The sequence below is a fragment of the Staurois parvus genome, unplaced genomic scaffold (genome assembly GCF_062004578.1).
Source record: "Staurois parvus isolate SC_StPar_1 unplaced genomic scaffold, SC_StPar_1.0 ptg000751l, whole genome shotgun sequence".
Classification (NCBI taxonomy): Eukaryota; Metazoa; Chordata; class Amphibia; order Anura; family Ranidae; genus Staurois; species Staurois parvus.
The window spans coordinates 322,082-344,515 of record NW_028318547.1 but is presented as its reverse complement, the minus strand read 5'-3'; the positions used below and the strand labels follow the sequence as shown (position 1 = coordinate 344,515).

The window sequence follows — 22,434 nt, the reverse complement described above, 5'->3', positions numbered from 1 at the left end:
ATGGGGAGTAATACTCTATCAAGCATTTTACCAACAAAACAGTGTAGGATTTTAGAAGATTACAAAATAAATGCTCATCTTGAAATGGAGCATGTACAATCACCGGGCCACTTTATTAGGTACGCTTTGCTAGTGCCAAGAAAATATCCTCCACAGCATTACACCACCAGCCTGAACCATTGATACAGGCAGGATGGATCCATGCTTTCCTGCTGTTTACGACAAATTCTGACCCAACTATCTGGATGTCTCAGCAACCAGGTTGCCCATTCTCCTCTGACCTCTGACATTAAAAACGCATTTTTGTCAGCACAACTGCCGCTCAGTGGATATTTTCTTTTTTTCAGACTATTCTCTGTAAACCCTAGAGATGGTTGTGAGTGAAAATCCCAGTATATCAGCAGCTTTAGAAATACTCAAACAAGCCTGCCTGGCACCAACAACCTTGCCACAATCAAAGTCACTTAAATTTCCTTTCTTCCCCATTCTGATGCTCGGTTTGAACATCACCACGTCTAGATGCCTAAATGCATTGAGTTGAGTTGCTGCCATGTGATTGGCTGATTAGCAATTTGTGTTACCAAGCACTTGAACAGGTGAAAATTCTTAAGCAGTTGGGATATACTGATACCCTCAGGAGGTTGAGACACTGGCAAATAAACGTTAAGCCAACCACTGTATAGCCCTGCCTCCTAACATCATTCCTCCATTTTTGCTCGTGTCCTATGTGGCTGGACATCTTTATCTCAGATCTGCTGAGAAAAATTAGAACTATAGCCTTGATATCACTTTAAATAAGTATATTTTTTTCATCAAGATGATCAGTATTTGTATATTTTTTTCCATGGTATCTTCAATCACGACTTCCGTTATGCTACTTGAGCTACTTTGTACACAGCAAATATCTGGATCTGTGTATCCTGAGCAATAGCTTAGGATGCCATAAGGGGACCCCTCTGGACTGAAGATTGTGGTACTAACCTGGGATGTGACCTTCAAGAACTGGCCTTTGTATTTCCAGACCTTTGTGTACCATGTTAATTAACTGCAGTGTGCTTTTCAGGCCCAAAGCCGTGGCACAGCCTTTGGTAGGACTGAGTCTCTAAAGCACCTGGAACTACCTCATAGTTTGTTTCGTTGGGTGCCATTTTAAAACTCCTGTTGCCACCATTTTAACACAGTGAAGGGTAAAGTTGAGGGAACTGTGTGCTGACAGCATCCGCTAGGTGGAGTGTTGATTGTTCTGCACTTCTTTTCCTGCCATTCTGCCTAGAAGCACTATCTCATTGTTGCTCCTGCTCATGAAACACCATGTGGATCATCCAGTCTCTGGTCTAGTTCCACTGCCCTTCTTCAGTGACTTCACCTCAGAAGATTCACAACCCTTGTCATAATTAGTAAGCTACGTGAGTACAAAAGGCCTTGCTTCACTTTAGACCTAGGTTTGTTTGGGGTTTTTTGTTGCTATGTTGTGCAACATGACTTTTTTAAGGAGACACAGAGTACAGTTTAGCTACAACAGGTGACCTAGTCTAGAGCTCTGCTGCCAGAGACTGAGACCTCCCCTTTATATCCACTTTTGATTTTTTTGTCGGGTTTGTGCACATTTGATTGAGTAATCTGCTTAAAAAGGTTTTAAAGTATGCTCTGGCACCATCCATGGAAGAGTCTAATTCTGCCCTACTGAGTCTCGATCTCTAAGTGTGCCTTAAGTCCCTATCTCTGATTGAGAATCAGGTCTTCACACTCTTCTCCTGAAGAGACTGTATTGCAGGAAACTTCATATGACTCAGATTTACAAGCTGTTTCTAACCTAATTGATGATATTGGGTCAATTCACTAAAGGGTGTAACATGAGTTAAGTCAGTCACATGACCACATATCACATGTGATACTGAAAGTATGTCAAGTCACTATTGCTAGTATGCGGTATTTACCGAAAATAGCAAAAATGCTCAGTAATTACCGCACAAAAAGACCTTAAAGTCAATTCACAAAAGGAAATAAATAATTACATGCATGCGGTAATTAAGTAGTGGTCCGGGCATGCGATATGTACGGTATCTGTCAGTACAGTCATGGGTTGTTAAGGAATGGGTGGCCACCGAGTCCTTAACAACTTATCAAGTCATCAGCTGTCAGCGGAGTTCCCCACTGACAGCTGAAGGAGAAAAAAAATTGCCAGCAATTAAAAAGTACTTAAAAAACGGCATGAGGTCCACCCTTCATCCATACTAAGGCCTTTGGGTCTGGTATGGGTTTTGAGGGGAACCCCACTCCAATGTGAAAAAATGGCGTGGGGCACCCCCCAAAATCCATACCAGCCCCTAATTCGAGCATTCAGCCCGGCAGGTCAGGAAAGGGAGGGGGGGTGGGGGATAAAGAGTGCATGCCCCCCCTCTCCTGAACCATACCAGGCTACATGCCCTAAACATGGGGGGGGGGTGCTTTGGGGCAGGGTCCCCACCCCCCAAGGCACCTTTCCCTCATGTTGATGGGGACAAGGGCCTCTTCCCCACAACCCTGGCTAGTGTTTGTGGGGGCCTGTGGGAAGGGGGCTTATCAGAATCTGGAAGGCCCCTTTAACAAGGGGGTCCCCAGATCCGCCCCCCCCCCATGTGAATGATTTTGTGGTACATGGTACTGTTACTCATTCACAAAAACAAAAAGTGTAGTGTAAAAAAGACAGGAGACAGTCTTTGACGAGTCCTTTATTAAAAGAAGAGAAATAAAAGAATGTCCCCCGAAGTAGATCCAACGTCAATTACGATGCCCGCCGCAACCTCGAAAAAAAAAAAAAAAAAGCTCCACACTCTTGACGCTGGTTCCCACCATCTGAGAGCTGAGCTGGCCCTTACAGTTCTAAGGGGTGGGGTACCCCGGTGACATCACCTGTGTGGCCCCACCCCCTTGTGACATCGACTGAGGCATGCTGGGGGCCCACACCATTTTTTTAAAACATTTTGCCATGGGGGGAACCCCACGCTGGTTTTTTTTTACATTCAGCTGTCAGTGAACCCTGCTTACAGCTAAAACATCAACGCATGGTTTTCACTACTAAAATACTGCATACCTTGATAAAATAACTCATGCGGTATTTTAGTAGCGTTTTTTAGTGAATGCAAGTTTCTTTAAAAAAACGCTGTGCGGTATTTTACTGCATGCTCAGTTCCCGGGGGGGGGGGGGGGGGGGGGAGGAGGAGAAACAGTGGAACTTTCCCTTTTGGGGGAGGTTCTGCTTTAAGGAAAGGTGACAAATGCAGGTGATCTGTGGATGGGGTAGAGGAACCCTGAGACTACTGCAGATGTAACTTGTATGTGATCAGAGTCTACATCTCACACAAGCCAAAGGCTCTCTTGTCTCATTTGGTCAAACTTCTGCATGAAGTTGTGCCTCCACTTTTGCAAGTGGGTACTTGTTTATCATACTGGGCCCCTTTGTAATTTACCTATTCACAGCTTGGATGTTCATGTCTTCCTGTGTAGCTTACACTCTAGACCTGTTAATCAGGCACTTGCTTCAGCTGCCCTCCCTCACCCTAAATAGCATTACTGCACCCAATTGCGCATCTTCCCAGCATTGTCTGATTTCCTTGCATTCTGAGCTCTCTGGTTCCTACCTTGGTAGGAACCAGTCCTTGGGAATGATATCCCATTCAATCTCACATTCCTTACTGCACAGAAATTCCTTTCATCATAGATAATTGGAACCCTTGCTGTGCTTGATATTCCCAAGTCCTATCCCTCTCCCTCTTGACTTACAAGATCAACAAGGATCATTCTACCACTGCTCCCTTTAATAGTAAGGGTCTCCCAGCAGTTTTGGACTCTACTCACAGTACTGACACTTTTGTCTACCCTAGTGCCTTTTCCTCACAGTAAAGGGAGACCATACCTGATGTAAGTTAAAGGAAAAGCTCACCTTTGGGAACATGTTACATGTTCCACCCGTGTTTAGGGTGGAACATGTAACATATTCCCAATGCTGCAGCAGCCACCCGCTACCCTCCCTGCCTGTGATAGAAGTACGGGAAAAAGTTCTCCATACTAGCTGTCAGTATTTAAACACAGCATGGCCGTGCAGGACTGAGCCCACATGGCCGCGTCCTTCATTCACAGTGTTCTGTGAATTAATGAACTACAAGTCTCGACAGACTTAGTGGCTGTCAGCTTGTAGTTCTCAATTAACTACCACGGCGCTGTGGAGCGTCGTGTTAGTTCATTGAATCTTCCTGTCAGTATATCTGCTTGCCCATACATCCCCGTAAGGGCAAGCAGATATACTGACAGGTCTACAGGAGACCTGCATGGCAATGCTTTACAGCCTCCGGCAACCAAAAATAATAAATGCACATTTTTTAACCTGCAAAAAAAGTGCATTTATTATATTTGTGCAAAAGGCGAACTTATCTTTTAAGTCTAGTAGACTTTCACAGTTTGAGGGTCCTAACTCCTAACTTAAGTCTTTAAGTGGACTGCTCAACTTGTTTGAGGTGTCTCCCTCTGAATTAGGAAATCTGGAATCTGGGTAGGGGCATGAAGTTGGTCTCTTCGGACTCACCGCTTCCTGAGAGCACTCCCTTAAAAGATATCCTCTTGCTCTACCCCTTGAGCCTTGTTCTTCTGAACATAAAATTCTCAGGTCATCAGAGGATCTGCCTGTTGATCAGGCTTTTGATCTTACCTCTGCTGGACTTCATCTGGAGGCTTCAAGTTCTTCACCCAGTATGTGGCAGGGGGAGATCCTAAAACGTTTTGGAGGTGAAGTGCTCTCTACATGTCTACTACTCTTTACCACATGGTTTGGCCCAGTAAACATGTTTTGTTGACCACCTTAGTTGCTATTCCATTTTTTTCCTGCTCAGGTTGTATGTTATTCCACCTGTGTTTTGGTGGATTGTTGTTCCTTTATTGGCTGATTGAGATCCAAAACTACTTCTGGTACCACTTCCCCTTAGTGGTATTTAGCTGTCCTGGTTGATCACAAGGCTGACCCTCAGTGTCCTCTCTCCTTGGTCATGGCAATTTATAAAATAAATGTCCCTTTTTTACCCAACCTACTTTCAGGTGTTAATTACTTCTAACTATTGCAGATTGTCCATTTTGTTGGATCTCTTAGTGGCTTTTGCCCACCCTTCAATTGGGCTGCTTCTGAATGTTCCGACTGTTTAGGAGTTTCTACAATTTCTGTGTCCCAATAGATAAGGAAAATAAGATTTTTTTACTTACAGTAAAAATCTTTTTCTTGAAGTCCATTGAGGGATACAAGTCATGCCTTACTGTGTTATTGTCCTTATTAACTGCTTTCACACAAAACATGATGCATGATGGTTGGAGGTTGAGTTTTACTGGGGCTGGCTTAATGCTTTCTGGTTTGCCTGTGTCTTAATCTCCTGATGTCAGCAATATTACCTGGCTGTTTGAAAATTTCTAAAATTCCTGTGTCCCTTAACTGACATCAATATAAAAAATGTAAGCCAATTTACAAAAAAAATTTATTATTTGCAGCATACTATATATTAGGACATTATATATATATATATATATATATATATATATATATATATATATATATATATTAGGACATACAGTTGTGTTCAAAATAATAGCAGTCAGACATCACTAACCTGATCAATCACTGTTTTTGGTAGAAATTATATTTCTACATGGCAAATAATTTACTAGCAGGCGTAGTAGAGTAATAGCAATCTAACAGACCCAACAGTCATGACATGCAGGCTGCTGATTCTGTGTAATTGAATCACTAATTGAAAGGGGCATGTTCAAAATAATAGCAGTGTGGAGTTCTATTAGTGAAGTCATTCATTCTTTGAAAAACAGGTGGCAATTATTGCCCTTATTTAAGGAAGGAAGGCAGCAAATGTTGTACATGCTGGTTACAGTGCATTTCTCTCTGAAATTCTGAGGAAAATGGGTCGTTCCAGACATTGTTCAGAAGAACAGCGTACCTTGATTAAAAAGTTGATTGAAGAGGGAAAAACATATAAAGAAGTGCAGAAAATGATAGGCTGCTCAGCTAAAAGTATCGCAAATGCTTTAAAATGGCAACCAAAACCTGAAAGACGTGGAAGAAAGTGAAAAACTACCATTCGAATGGATAGAAGAATAGCCACAATGGCAAGGACTCAGCCAACAATCCGCTCCAGGAAGATCAAAGAAGGTCTAAAGTTACCTGTGAGTACTGTTACAATTAGAAGACGCCTATGTGAAGCCAAGCTATCTGCAAGAAGCCCCCCGCAAAGTCCCACTGTTGAAAAAAAGACGTGCTGAAGAGGTTACAATTTTCCCAAGAGCACATTGACTGACCTAAAGAGAAATGGCGCAACATTTTGTGGACTGATGAAAGTAAGATTGTTCTTTTTGGGTCTAGTGGCCGGAGACAGTTTGTCAGATGACCCCCAAACACTGAATTCAAGCCACAGTACACTGTGAAGACAGTGAAGCATGGTTGCGCAAGCATCATGACATGGGGATGTTTCTCATACTACGGTGTTGGGCCTATTAATCGCATGCCAGGGATCATGGATCAGTTTGAATACATCAGAATACTTGAAGAGGTCATTCTGCTGAAGAGGAAATGCCCTTGAAATGGGTGTTCCAACAAGACAACAACCCCAAATACACCAGTAAATGTGCAACATCTTGGTTCCAGACCAACAAGATTGATGTTATGGAGTGGCCAGCCCAATCCCTGGATCTTAATCCAATAGAAAACTTGTGGGGTGACATCAAAAATGCAGTTTCTGAGGCAAAACCAAGAAATAGAGAAGAACTGTGGAATGTAGTCCAATCATCCTGGGCTGGAATACCTGTTCACAGGTGCCAGAAGTTGGTTGGCTCCATGCAACACAGATGTACAGCAGTTCTCAGAAACAGTGCTTATACAACTAAATATTCATTAAGTGATTCAAAGGAAAGCAAAATCTTCAAACATTTTTCAGTTTATATAGTGAATGTTTGAGTTTGTAAAGAAGAATACAAACACTGCTATTTTTTTGAACAGTCTAATATTCACTTTTCTTCAATTTTTTTAGAGGAACAACACAAATTTGATATATTTTTCTTTATGTTTTGATTTGGAATAGAATGTGTAGTGTTCCCAATGCATTTGAGTGTATGGAAATAAAAGCTATTAGAAGGATTTTGAGCTTTATTCACTTTTTTCAACACACTGCTATTATTTTGAACATAACTGTATATGGTTTTAATAAAGAGACTCTTCAACAATGCAGTGTTTAACTCAGTGCAGTGTCAGAGAAAACTGACATAACCTAGTGTAAGCTCTGAGGTTACACACAGCATAAACAAGGTTTGATTTCCAGCTCCAAAAATTGAGGAATTAAGCAGCAGGGGAGCACTGAGTATAAGTGTGACAGGAAGGAGTCCTTTTAAACGATACCCTGAATGGGCAAAGTGAGGTCAAAATCAAAAAGTATAAAATACTTTTCTTAAATTTTTTACATTTCCACAGCAAGGAAACCAAGTACTAGCATTTGAGCAGAATAAAATACACTTTCTGAACTGGAAAAAAAAGGCGCTGTGGAAAATGCTCTCAGACAAGCACCTTAGTGAAGGTGCATCTTTATTGGGTGAGACAAAGTAGCAAATATAATAAAATTGACCAGCCTGAAGTGGACAGTGTGACTCCAATGGACGGCCCGTCCGCTCTGAGGGGAGCTGAGATCAGAGAATGCTCCTGTCAGCTTCAAATCACGTGGTGTCAGCGTACCAGCGTCCTGGGTGGTGTCACCATGGCAAGCGAAGGCAGTGTCCAGCGTTGGCTTCAGCTGGGAACATATGTAGGGTTACCAAGACGACATGTTTCGCGCAGTTGCGCTCTGTCAAGTCTCCTGCTGTCTACTGGAGTCACACTGTCCACTTTAGGCTGGTTAATTTTATTATATTTGCTACTTTGTCTCGCCCAATAAAGATGCACCTTCACTAAGGTGCTTGTCTGAGAGCATTTTCCACAGCACCTATTTTTCCAGTTCTCTTCATCATGCATATGATTAACAAGGCAGCAGTGGTGAACTCATGATTAACTGTTCACATGTTTCCACCTGGAGTGGCCTCTCTGCGCTCATTTGTATGAGTTTTCCTAAAATACACTTTGTGACGCCTGAGAGAGGAAGGTAGATTGTTTTTTGTGTTCTACCTCCTATTTAAGATACCATTAACACAAATGTATCTGTATTTCAATAAGCACAGTAACCTAGTTTTTTAACATAAAATGTTCTGGAGCAGATGGGGGAATGTCTGAAGTACTGAAGAAACTACAAAGCAGGGAAGCCTAATAGCAATGCAGGTCAAAAAGTCATGTCCAAGAGAGCTTAAAGTTATGGAAAAGTACATTTGAAAGAACATAATTAGCTCAAGGGAATTAGACATTAGATTAGTTCAACATTGCTTGCACTAATAAAAAAAAAAGACAATCTAAAACTATACCGCAGTAAAAAAAAAAAAAAAAATCAACATATGAAGAATAAACAAAGTGAACTCAAGAAAATGTTTTTTTAAGGATTTCAAAGCTACTATGCAAAGCTTTTCTCAAGAGGAAAAGTCACATAAAGCATAACTAAAGCCAAAAACAAAAAATACTATATTGCAGCTTACCTGTCCTTAGATGTGGTAGTTTTCAATTCAGGCTAAGAACATTTTAGCAAGCACAGAAAATACCTGTTAATCTTGCCAGAAATGCAGTATCCTTGCCACTTCCTTTGAGGTGAACTGGAACCAAAAACAATCGTATCTTTCTTGTGTAAACCATTAATCACATCACCCCAGATGTAAATTTGTTGAACAAAGGCAGACATGTTTGACGTTCAACCTGTGTAACAACAGTGGCTCCCTCTATGGATACAGTGTAGCCATGACGTAACAGGAAGTACAAAAGCAGCTAAAAAAGAAAAAAAGTCTACTGTTGCAATATATTATATTTTTGGTTTTGGGCTCAGATATGCTTAAGGCCTCATGCACATCGGCGTTTGAATTTATGCTCCAAATATGGCAAATTTTTTCTGCCACAAGTGGCAGAAAAAAATGCCTCTAATTTTGCATGTGTGTGGCAGCACAGTGGCTAAATGGTTAGCATTTCTGCCTGGCAGTACTAGAGTCGTTGGTTCAAATCCCAACCACAGCACCACCTGCCTGGAGTTTGCATGTTCTCCCTGTGCCTGTGTGGGTTTCCTCCCACACTCCAAAGACATGCTGGTAGGTTAATTGGCTCCTGTCTAAATTGGCCCTAGTATGTGTATGTATGAATCTGAGTTAGGGACCTTAGATTGTGCACCCCTTGAGGGTTAGGGACTGATGTGAATGTACAATATCTGTAAAGCACTGCATAAATTGACAGCGCTATATAAAATACCTGAAATAAATAATTCATAAATAAATAAATGTACCTGTTCATATGGCCAAAATATGAATTTATATTGCCCATTTGAATACATGTACATAAATTATGTTCATAAGCTCGTCTCTGAATGCAGTTTTTGTGAGTTGTTTTTTTACTCCTAAAAATGTTGCTCCTAAAATACTGATCTAAATGCCTGATGTGCATGGCCACATAGGCTTACATAGATGTGCATTTACAGGCATAAAAATAAATACACTGTACACCTGTAAAAATAATTTTGAACAGCAAGTAAAATTTAACTTTAAAATTAAGTACAGGGAAATAAAATAACACAAATGTTTTATTGATTCTGACCTGGCCCCAAAACTTCCTGATGACTTTCCTTTCATGAGGGTTGCCCCAGTATGGTAGCACCTAAAATGCAACACAAAAATTATATATAGTTGTATATATATTTTTTTTATCATGAATCATATTCTGTAACAAATTTTTTTTTAATTTCTATCTTTTCAATCAGGTGAATATAAAATATTAGGTACAAACATTTCATATTTACCACATGCTGCCTGCAGCAGGCAAGTTCCAGGCTGTCTCGTCAGTTTTTGGCAAGCTCTTTCTACTGCTGTTCTGTGAAGCAGACTTGAATAGCAGAAGAAATTAAATTGCACTAATTGATGAATGACTAAGGAATGAAAAGGACAAGGGTCCATGCTGGGCTGTGATATTAGAAAGCGAAGAATGCTTTGCAAACTAAGCATCATGGATAAATGTTTACCAGTACGATTTCATATAATAATTTTAAGCATGTTATACAATGTCAGTTTACAAATTGTGCAAACTTAAATACACAGAAAAAAAGTATATTTTTTCTCTAAATACAACAGGCCTTGCATAAATATATTTGACATTATATGCGCTAAACAAAAATGTAAAAAGTACAATATGAAAAGAAAATGCATCAATATTGATACATATATAAGCAAACAAAGGGCACAACGACCTTTTGCATTACTGTTATAGTTTATTGAACTTAAGAACAAGTGACTGCATACTCAAAGATGCCAAAATGGGAAAGTGTGATTCAAAGCACAGAAAACGTGATGGTGATCCTGAAGATGGAACTCATAGGGTGTAAATATACATATTATTATACGTTTACACCCTGTGAGTTCCATCTTCAGGATCACCATTGAGGTTTCTGTGCTCTGTATCACACTTTCCAATTTTGGTGTTCGTGAGTGTGTGCTCACTTGTTTTTAAGTTCAATAAACTATAATGGTAATGCACTAAGCCGTTGCGCCCCTTGTTTGGCCGTTTAAGTCTTTATGATTCCCTAATTTCAGGAGGGAAGAATAGGTGGAACATTCCCATTATAAAGTTTTCCTAAACCCATGACCCGGCATTCACTATATCTGTTCTCCCACAGTACACACAACATGGGAATGCAATTATTTTAGGAAATATAAACTGGCAAATACCTTTTCTCATTAGCAGTATATAGCAGTCTTATGACTGCATAACCCCTGACCCTCTGTCTGGACAGTGCTGATTGGCCCTGTGTTGATCTCACCCTCCCAAAAGAAAAAAAAAAACTCTCTAGCAATACACACTACACTGAAACAAACAAACCACTAGGCGCTAAATCCCACAACCAACACTGGGTAAAGCAAGACAAAAAGGGGGAGAGGGAGGAGGAGGAGGCTGGTCCCACAGCTGCTCCGATGACCATTAGGAGTGTGATGTGATATAGATAAACCAAGAAAAACAGAGTTCTTGTGGTGAAAGCCAGAGTGATGATACAATGACATACACAACCAACAGCCAATATGTCCAATTCCAATGCTTTAATAGATCGATAAAACCATAATAACCATATTCCAGGAATCCCATGTAGCAATATGGCACTAAATGAAAAATTGGCACAAGTCACATGCTGAAAAGGAGTAATGGGAGCGACTTACTGAGACGATGACATGGCTGTGGAGAGTTGCTGAACTCAAAGGATGGAAGAAGGGCAACAGATGGTAAGGAGTATATCCACAAAACAATAGCCCGATGTAGTATCACTTGAGAGACCAGGAAGACCTCCTCGGTGTCACCAAAGATCGAATACTGGAAGTGACCTCAGTGAAATTCAGGGAAGCCAGCGACAGCCACCATGAAACCCTCAGCTGGAGTGGGAATGGCCAAAACAAATCTGGTTACCATGATGATGCGTTTCACACGAATCAATGCTTTGTCACAGTCAATCCACTTTTGTCACAGTACTCCTTGTGCATGTAACTTGTGCCAGTTTTCATTTAGTGCCATATTACTACATGGGATTCCTGGAATATGGTTATTATGGTTTTATCGATCTATTAAAGCATTGGAATCGGACATATTGACTGTTTGTTGTGTATGTCATTGTATCATCACTTTGGCTTTCACCATGAGCGCTCTGTTGTTCTTGGTTTACACACTAAACTGAGCATGTCCTAGAGCTTTGTACTATCAGCAGATGGATTGGGAACAGTAGAAAAAAAGGGAGGATCAGAGAAGACCGTATGTAAATGGATAGAAAACTGGCTAAAAGACCAATTTCAGAGAGTAGTGGTTAATGATTCATACTCTGAATGGTCTAGGGTTGTCAGTGGTGTACCCCAAGGTTCAGTGTTGGGACCATTACTTTTTAATATATTTATAAAACGATATAGGGTCTGGGATTATAAATACCATTTCAGTCTTTGCGGATGACATCAAGCTGTGCAGTGGAATAACGTCATTACAGGGTGTCTTCAACTTACAAGCCGACCTCAGTGCACTGTTTAATTGGGCATCTATGTGGCAAATGAGGTTTAATGTTGATAAATGTAAGGTTATGCACTTGGGGGCTAAGAATATGTATGCATCATGCATACTCGGGAAGGGGGGGGGGGGTACAACTGGGGGAATCAATGGTGGAGAAGGATCTGGGGGTTCTGGTAGATCACAAGCTTAATAATGGCATGCAATGCCAAGCTGCAATTTCTACAGTGAGCAAAATCCTCTCTTGTATTAAATGAGGTATAGACTCCAGAGAGAGAGATATCATTTTAACCCTGTACAAATCATTAATAAGACCTCAGCTGGAATATGCAGTTCTGTTTTGGTTACCAATTCACAAAAAGAACATTGGAGAACTAGAGAAAGTAAGAGAAAGTACAGAGAAGGGCAACCAAACTGATATGAGGCATGGAGGAGCTCAGCTATGAGGAAAGATTGAAGGAACTGAATTTATTCTCTCTTGAGAAGAGGAGATTAAGGGGGGATATAATCAACATGTATAAATACATCAGTGGTTCATATAGTGAACTCGGTGTAGAGTTATTTACCCTGAGGTCATCACAGAGGACAAGGGGGCACTCTACGTCTGGAAAAAAAGAAATTTAATCTCCAAACACAGAAAGGTTTCTTCACAGTGAGAGCTGTGAAAATGTGGAATAGACTCCCTCAAGAGTTGGTTCTGGCCAGCTCAGTGGATTGCTTTAAAAAAGGCCTGGATGCTTTCCTGGATACACAGAACAGAATATAACTGGATACTAACTTTTATAGGTAAAGTTGATCCAGGGAATATCCAATTGCCTCTCGCAGGATCAGGAAGGCATTTTTTCCCCTGCAGGAGCAAATTGGATCATGCTTTCCTGTTTTTTTTTGCCTTCTTCTGGATCAAATGTGGGTATAGGATTATAACTTTTTTTTTTTCTAGTTGAACTGGATGGTTTTTTGTCTTTGTTCAGCCAAACTATGTTACAATGTAAGACAGAATCAAACAGCCTTTTTACAGAATGTGGAGGACTAACTCCTTAGGTTCCACAGTGGGTATAACAAGCATGCTATGCTGCATATACAGATTGATTTTACTGTTGTGGGTTTAGTAACACTTTAACATCAATTCCATGACCTTCAATTTCCACCTGATCGGCTTTTTAAAAATCTCTGGATGCCATGGTGTAATAGTGTTGGCTTTATTGATGCATATATAATCCAGTGCATTGATGATTTTATCTTTCAAATGTTTATTAAGCATGATTGCATGGATAATGAAATATCTCCCTCCCCTTACCTTGAACCTGGGCACAAATCTTGAAAATTCTTGATGCCAGTTGTTCAGTGTGGAGGCAGGTGAAATAACTAAAAAAGGACCCCAGATATTCTCTCTCTGTATAAAGGAACAAGAGACTTTTTATTATAAATAAATAACATTGAGTTCACAATGAAGTGAACGTTGACATCAAAACTATCATTCACCTGTGGGATGGGTACCTGACTTTATTATTCCAAATAGACGAACAACACAGTGACATGTGAACACCTTCACCTTGTTTTGCCTGAATGTACAAATGTAAGTCTTTACATTGATCCATATGTTCTTGGGTATCCCCTGAAACACAAGACCAAGAAGCACACTGGGCCTTGCTTTTCTCCAAGTTGAGATTAAGTTCACCCATCATTCAAATTCCAATTGACAGAGCTTCAGTGGGCAATAGATGATCTGGTATTTGAAAGCTGAACGACAGGGATCAGGGCTTAAAGTATACCAGTTCTAAGAAAAAAAGGGGGACTTAAATTGCTGGCCCCTTAGAAATGCTTCTTGCTTGACTGTGTCTGGTTGGACTCAGAAAGCAAGTTTTAAAAAAGTAAAGGAAAAAAGTGTCAGAATTCTTCATTTGTATGTGTGTTTCATGTCAGTGCCACAGAAAGCACAATGGATAACAGTCACAGTAATAACATTCTTAAAGCTCAACACCACTTTAGGTGGAGTTAAACTTTTTGTACTGAGGACTGCCAATGCAGTCAAGCACAGGGGCTAGAACATTGCTGAACACACAGGGGTGCAAAGATAGGCTGAATAGCAGAGCCACAGACTGGAAGCTTTGGATACCCAAAGCAGAGCAAAGGAATTGTTGCTGTGCTAGCAAAATAGGGACATAGCAAGTCTTCCTAGGTTAAGGCCTAGGCTTTCTCTGCTGGGGTAAATGAGAATTATTACCTTCAGTGACATCCTTAATGAGAGAGTCAAAGGAAACTCAGGAGCCATAGTCTCGAAGATGGCATGAACAGTGTATGTTTTTTACATGTCTGCTCCACAACCTAACATTTTAATCAACGAGTTCTCTGCATGCTCGCTGATGACAGACTCATTTGAGAAACAGGAGGGGAAACCATCTAAACCATCTTTGTAGTAGTTCAGAGCTGCTGGCATGATCTCTAAGTGCTTCAAAAATAGGGGATCAGTGGGGAGAGAATCTAGCTATTTTCCAATGAGTTTAGTCCATTTCCCTAATGATAGCAGAGATAAATAGAAATTTTGACTTACCTGTACATTCCATATCTTGGCACATAGTACAGGACACAGGCTGGATATTCATAGACTCTGGGTTATACGATGTTCTCTTCAAGTGATTAGACACTGACAAAGGCTTTGCTGGGCACATTCATATAATCCCACCCCACTCTGCAAGTCCTCAGTTTTTAGCAAACGATGTAGAGGCCTGTGTCCTGTACTGTACTCCAGGATATGGAATATACAGGTAAATAAAAATTCCTATAATATTAATTGTATTGTACAGGACACAGGCTGGATATTCAAAGACCCTGGGACATCCCCAAGCAATGAAACAGAGAGGTGACCAACAACAAAGCAAACAGAACAGCACCAACAGGTTCAACAAAAACAAAAGTCAAAGGCCCAACTCAGAGCGCAGCTGACAGAATTTTGCAGCTGAAGGCTGCATCCACAGAGGTCAAGTTATCTACCTAGTAGATCTGGTGGAGTGAGCATGTAAAAGGTACTGGAGGTACCTTACCTTTGAGAGCATATGCTCTCAAAATGAGTTGTCTTATTTACCTAGCAACAGTGGACATAGAAGCAGGGTGTCCTTTACGAGACCCTGTTGGCAAGACAAAGAACGAATCTGTTTTTCAGATAGAGGCAATGGCTGTCAGACTATGACAAATCAATGACCATGTACTAGACAATGAAAAGCAATTCCTTTGGGGTGCTTTGGAGCAGGGCACAAAGAATGAAGGACTATGTCCTCATTAAGAACTTAATTAGAACAGTGGGTCTTGGACGCATGAACACTTTATCCTTGTAAAAAATCTGGAAAGGCACTTTACAAGTGGGAGACAGTTACTCAGAATCACGTCTGACAGATATGATAACCACCAAGAAGGTCATTTTCAGGAGAGATCACTCAAGGTTTCCTTAATGGGTTCAAAAGGTAGTTTCTGCTGAATTGAGAGAACCAAACCGAGGAGTCAGGGAAGCACAGGGTGCTGTAATGGGGGTTTGATCCAAAAGACACCTTGAATAAAGGAAAAGAATGGATATAGCTGAAACCTGTCCATTAGGAGTACTTAAAGCCAAAGTCCTGATTTTAGGAAGGCCAGAATGTGAAGCAGTGAAGAAATCCCTGGGGTTGAAAAACCTGTGTTCACACCAGATGAAAAATGATTCCAGGTACAGCAAGAATTTTTTTCTTGAAGTGGATCTGGTTCTGAGTAATGTTGGATTGACAGGAGTCAGCGATTTCCCTGTCAATTGAGAGCAGGGTTTCAACAGCCATGCCATTAAGACCAGTGACTGAGAATCAGGAAAAAACAGAAGGCATTGAGACAGCAGGTCAGGCCTGTTTGGAAGAGGACAAAGGTCCTCTAAGTAGTTTGTCTGTATACCAGGTTTTTGTGGGCCAGTTGGGTACGGCTGGTGTATTAAAGCTGTTGGCTGTCCAAGAAAGTCTCTTAGTTGTAGAGAAATCTGCCTTGGACAGATGGGCTTGATGTTGCGTGCCTAAAAGAGAGCTACAATTGGATGAAGAGATCAATGTTAAAATAGGGTCCTGCTCTAGTGCCAGTGAAATATTGTCACTCTTAGCGGTTGAGTGTTTTGCATCTCTTCGAAAGAGTGGGTGTTTGCCTTACTTTTTGCTGCGTTTCCCTTGTGCCTGGTTTCCACCATTGTGATCAGTGAAAGTGTTCCTATGTGGGGTACTCCTGAAGTAGGGTATAGAAATGGGATATGCATGACCGTAGAAAGATGCACAGTAAGCAGATGTCGACTGTATTTTAGCGAAGTTCTCGTAGCAAAAGGAAGGGAGGAAGTGCCTGAATACCTTACAAGGTCTTTGGGTGGAAGTGGTGGTAAAAGTGTAACCTGTGGTGTAATGCATCCATCCTGGTCATCCACCTGAGACTAAGCTCTAAATGGTGTTTTTTTTTTTCTACATGTTTTTTTATTGCCATATGCAAGTAATAGACAGGATAACAATGCACGCTGCAAAAAGAGATGACTTGCAACAATTACTAGAGACAAAATAAGACAAAATATGTATAACCACATCAATAAAGTTGCACAGTATACATTGCCTATATTTATTTCAACACATAGCAAGCAATTTTATGTCTGTAAATGTTAAATAATAACTAGCCTCACAAAAACAAGAAAACACTTTGGATTGTATTATATTCTTTCACACTCCATATCATTGTTCATGGTATCACTGCTCTGCTGCAGAACCGCATTGTATCATACCCAAACCATTTGGTCTGCTTTCTCAAAGACCTTATATGCAGGCAGTTTAATTTATCAGTATCTTTCCCCTAGGGCAACATTACCAAAGTGTCAGTAGAGTCTACCTGTTAGGACCATATTTTTGCAAATTTTTGGGAGGCATCCTCTGACTTTGTATGGCCTTCTATGTAGGGGAATATCATTGTCACCAATGTCTTCTAAGCCCCTATACTAATGTTGTCAGTATGTATTCAGTTCAGCGCTATTAGTTTTCTGACACAGAAAAAGAAAGGATCCTTAAAAACTGCTTTGTAGCACTATTCATTGTTTTACCCTCAACAATTCCCAATTGATCTATTAACGGATTACATACACGTTGTACATTTGGAAGGTCAAAGGCATCAGCTATGAACTCAGTAACTTCAGGGCATTGGCAAGAATATATAGAAGTTTCCACAGACAAATTTAAAAAAAAAATCTTAAATAAATTAATTCTACCCAGAAGAGTCAGCAGAAGATCTTTCCATTTATGTGATTTTCCCTAACATTTTGGATAACTGGCTAAAGAGTTTTATGCGTAGACAAAGCTATAAGGAATTGTATGGTGATTTCCAAATATTTGAATTTATCAGAAACTGGGATAGGACAAAATAGAGCAGCATCCAAATTCAGTTGATTGTCAAAAGGTAAAAATGTAGATTTTGCCCAAATTATTTTGAACCCTGAGTAATCCCCAAACTCCTTAATTAACGAGAAGGCAGCAGTCAGCGAGGAGTGTGGATCATTCAAATATAGTAGCATATCATCTGCGTACAGAGATACATATTCTTTGAAGTTACCTATGCATAGGTCCTGCACTTGAGTATCTTTTCAGAATTTTGGAGCCAATGGCTCAACTGCTAGTGCAAACATGGGAGGGGATAAAGAGCAAGCCTGCCTGTGTCCCTGTATTTTGGAAAAGGATCAGTAATGACCCCATTAACGTTAAATGTAGCAGAGGGATCTTGATATAACAGATTAACCCAGGACACAGAGACTGGTCCAAATCCAAACTTATCCAGCAGTGGGTTAAAAGATATGCCCACTCAATTAAACTGGAGGCTTTTTTGTGTTTAATGACACTATCACTCTTGAGTTGGAATTAGCATGTGTTACTTGAAGATTACCAAACAACCTCCTAAAATTAATCTGAGTGCCCCTACATGGTATAAAGCCAGTTTAATTGGCTCCTGTTAGCATAGTATTCACCGACTACAACCTTCATGCCAAAACGTTTGCCACAATTTTACCATCAGTATTAAAGTGATTGTAAAGGCTAAAGGTTTTTTGTTTTTTTTTACCTTGATGTATTCTCTGCATTAAGGTAAAAAAAAACCCTTCTATTCTCAAAATTACCCATTATCAGTAGCAGGACTGATGTTAGAAATCATGGGGGCCCAAGTTATATTTTTCCTAACAATACACTAAATTATTATTGGTGGACACAAACACAACTAAATTTCTGCCTAATCTAAACAATTAAACTGTACTGAGTTAATAAATAAAGTGCGTGAAAGAGGTCTTGGGGCTCATTCACATGGGTGCTGTGGCCTCTACAGTATGAATCGGTGGTTTGTTTATGCGCCTGAAGCTGTATGAATGTACAATTACAGATTATAATTTGACAGGCGTGTGGATGCAGATGTACAGCCCTGAACACAGTGTATATTCAGGTCTACTCACCCATGCCTGCACACCTGTCATATTAGGGCCTGAGGCTGTGCTTGTACAGTCCCTGTGTCCCCTTTGAGTAACAGGTGGCTCCAGCCGCATGAACAATCCATTCATTCAAATGGCCAGAGTAACTGTGTGAATGAATGCTTAGTGCTCATTTACATGTGAGGTTGGGGGGTGGTAAAGCCCCACAACTGAGATGCTCTTTTAGCGCTCACCAAGCTACCTCCTCACCCCTTCTTAAATGCCATCTGAAGAGTGATCCAAATATTGCCTGCTCCTCATAGAGCAAAGCACATGTTAACATGACCTTATTTTTTTTATTACATTTTCTTTAGAATTTTGTTTATTTATTTACATTTTTCTAACAGCACTCTTGGGGGGCTTTGGTGAAATATCAGAGGTCTAAACAGACCCCTAATGTCTCACTTTTGAGACATAGAAAGGGAATGAGAAAAGATTTCTCAGTTCATTTCTCTGCAGCCTCAGCTGCACAGATGAATGAATAGGAAGTGCTCTGACAAAGAGTGCAGAGTGAGTGTGCAAAACTCCATCTAGTAGTGCAGCACTCAGTATTTTAACTTTTTTGTTGCTCAGTATTTTAACTTTTTTGTAGAAAATTAATGGAAGATAGGAATAATAATGGTGTCCAATGGTTCTAGTAAACATGTGCGGCCCGATCCACACAGATTACTAACAAAATGAGACTTCTTTGGACTCTGGGAAGCTGTGCCTTCACTCTGGACATGGAAAGTGCTCCACTGCTAACTAACAAAATACACAAAGGTGTGGCAAGTGCCACAATGAGGAACCCATTGCCAGAAGGTTACATTTCAGGCAGGTGCTGCACTCATCCAGACACAGCTTTCAAAGGGCTCAGGCACAGCTTTCAAAGCCGTTGCTGAGGATATACCAGGCTGGTCATTATTTTTTTGCTTTCCAGTGTCCAGCTACTCCAGTAGGCAGCAGTATAACTCAAATGTGTTTCAACCCTGTACCCCTTAAAGAGAAATACATATGATGACTTGCTAGAACCCTAAACTGCTATGAGGAATATACTGCAAAATAACTTCATAAAATGAGCCCAATTTCTTAATGTATGTACATTATTCTTTTTCTTCTACTAATGGTTCAACAATTGAAACATAATCCTAAAGAAACAAATAGCCTTACCTCAGCCAAGTGAGCCAACAGAGCAATGCTCTGCACAGTTTTCCCTAAGCCCATTTCATCAGCCAAGATTCCATTAATACCCTGCAAGGACAAAAATATGTTATGGCCATTAACTACTTTAGTTGTGCTTGTGATGCAATTGATTCAATCATATCTAGAGGCAGCCTGTTAGAGAAAGAACTGTGCAGAGAAAGCACATGAAAATAATTTAGATACTCTATTAAATAAGTTATTATACAAATCTCAGTGAAAGTTCACACAACTCATATCTGAAATCATGCAACCAAGTGGCATTTTAAGCTACTTTTTGTTGTTCATTGAAGTTGGAGCATAACATACAAAAAAACATTGTTGAATCCTTTAAATAATGAATACAATGGAATTATTCACAATTCATTAAGCAATCAGTGCTTTTACCTCACCTGTTCATAAAGATTTGCCAGCCAGTTCATGCCTTTAAGTTGGTAGCCTTTAAGTTTCCCACTGAAAATTGTGGGCTGGGGAATATCCTCTCCTGCTCTTATCGATGGATTAGCCAGACTGTAACTCTCTCCAAAGCTTGATTCAGCCACCCGTAGAGCTGCCGCTCTGCTTTCCTTGGCATCTTCATCAAACGATCTTGTCTAAAAAGTAGCATATGTCTAAAAATAAGTGCTGTGTGACTTATGATCCTCAAGCTCTAGTGCTCTGATTAACAAGGCTTAAAGAGGAACTTCACTCTATATTGAAAAATATAAAAGTCTGCAGGTACAATTACTGTAGCTGCTGACTTTTAAAACCCATGTGCATGTGAGTCCATTGAGTCCAGCTCTAGCCTAAAAAAAAGAAAAAAAAACTGAATTCTTCAGTTCTATGCCACCATCTTGGATTCAGGAGCCAACTCTGACTTCCTGATCAGTAGCAGGCAGCTCCCTACTACACATGTGCCAGGTCAGGGGGTGCAAGGAGACTGGTGCTGTAGCCTCTTTGGATATGTGATGTGTTTCCCAGGAGGCTGCAGGGAACATCATCCTCGCCTAGGCAAGGAATAAGGAAATGGGAGTAAGTACCTGCTGGAAGAAGTACTTTTTACCTAAAAACAAAATAAAAAAATTCTAAAATGTGTAACAGAGAGGGGGAGGGGGGAGATTATTAAATGTCTTATATGTGAGTGAAGATCCACTTCAAAAACAAAAAGTAAAATTCTCATACGCAATTATAGCGAATAACAAATTATGTATAAGAAGGAAGATGAATCAATGCATCTAGGTGTGCTAGACTTTGTGATTAAATGTAGGAGGCAAACACTGTGTCCCATATTCTGATTCCAAAATTGGACAATATTCAATAAAATGAAAAGACTACTTGTAAGCCTAATTTCTGTTTGTTTACATATTATTATGCTTTCTGTATACCTGCCTTTCATATTACCAGAACAGGCTCCAGATGCTAATCAGAGGGTGTTATGGTATGTTTAAAGTGTGGGCACCTTTATTATAGAAGATATAATAGAAAATGTTGGGGGGAACATAATTTATGTTGAGGGGAACATAATTAATTTTGGGTAAATATTTCCTCCCCATGATAACTACTCTGAAAAGTACATCAGCTAAAGTTGCACAATTTCAAAAGAAGACCAATAAAATATGAATCATAACTACTTACACTAAAAAAAGAAAATAATGGTTTCCTGAAATGTAACAACAAAAAATAAAACTAGTTAAGGAAAAGGGCCACCCATGAACAACAACAATAGGAATCTCACCTGTGCCTGGTGTATCCTAAAAGCCTCCTCTGCATTCTTCAGCGCTTGAGATTTGAAATAGTCACTGTCTGAAATAAAAGAAGTTAGCAGACTCAGTATGAATGCTAACTAGGTATGATGGGTACATTATATAAAATATGGCAAACTTCATAAAACAAAAACAGTTTTTTAAAAACAAAAAATAAAACAGATAGATATTTTCTTCCTGCCTGTATTCTTTTCGTATATATTTACAATCCTAAAAGATTTGCACAGTAAGAATGGCAGTTCCAATTTGTGTTCTACAAACTGAAAAAATCCAGCATAATATTGATTTACTACCAACGTTTTAACTTACAAACACATCATAGGTATCAGAATTACAGGTAAATTAAAAAATAGAAAATCAAGATTTACATGAGTATGTCTCCAGATATTTTATTATAAGTAGCTTTGTTCTGAAACTCTGCATGTAATGTGTTATGGGTTAATCAGGACCCTCTGGGGTTTATTTACTAAAGCTGGAGAGTCCAAAATCAGACTCCCTTCTGCATAGAAACCAACCAACTTCTAACCTCAGCTTGTTCAATGAAGCTTTGGCAATGAAACCTGGAAGCTGATTGGTTTCTATGCAGAAGTGAGTCTGATTTAGCACTCTCCAGCTTTAGTAAATAAACCCCTCTGTGTCACCAGCTCCAATTGGTCGTAAAACATATGGTTTGATCTTCAAATCACCAGATTCAGACAGATTACACATATAAGTACTTTAGAAACTTAGCTCAGTTATAGCCAAGCCACGATTTCTAATTAGTAAAACAAACCTAACAGACTGGATTGGTACCAACTGATTGGAGCAAATGTGATACCAATTTACAAAAAAGAATCATGATATATACACACACACCAGGAAACTAC

At 39.9% G+C, this 22,434-nt stretch overlaps 1 protein-coding gene across 1 annotated transcript in view; it reads right to left on the bottom strand.

Moving 5' to 3' along the window:
- Positions 1–22,434, bottom strand: part of INO80 (INO80 complex ATPase subunit) — a 243,974-nt gene that overhangs the window by 146,678 nt on the left and 74,862 nt on the right. The window contains exons 11-15 of the mRNA XM_089654321.1: positions 21,541–21,608; positions 20,219–20,419; positions 19,797–19,877; positions 13,461–13,556; positions 9,731–9,790 (exon numbers count right to left, since the gene is read on the bottom strand). Coding sequence (XP_089510447.1) covers positions 9,731–9,790; positions 13,461–13,556; positions 19,797–19,877; positions 20,219–20,419; positions 21,541–21,608 — 506 coding nt within the window. The remainder of the gene's footprint in view (positions 1–9,730; positions 9,791–13,460; positions 13,557–19,796; positions 19,878–20,218; positions 20,420–21,540; positions 21,609–22,434) is intronic.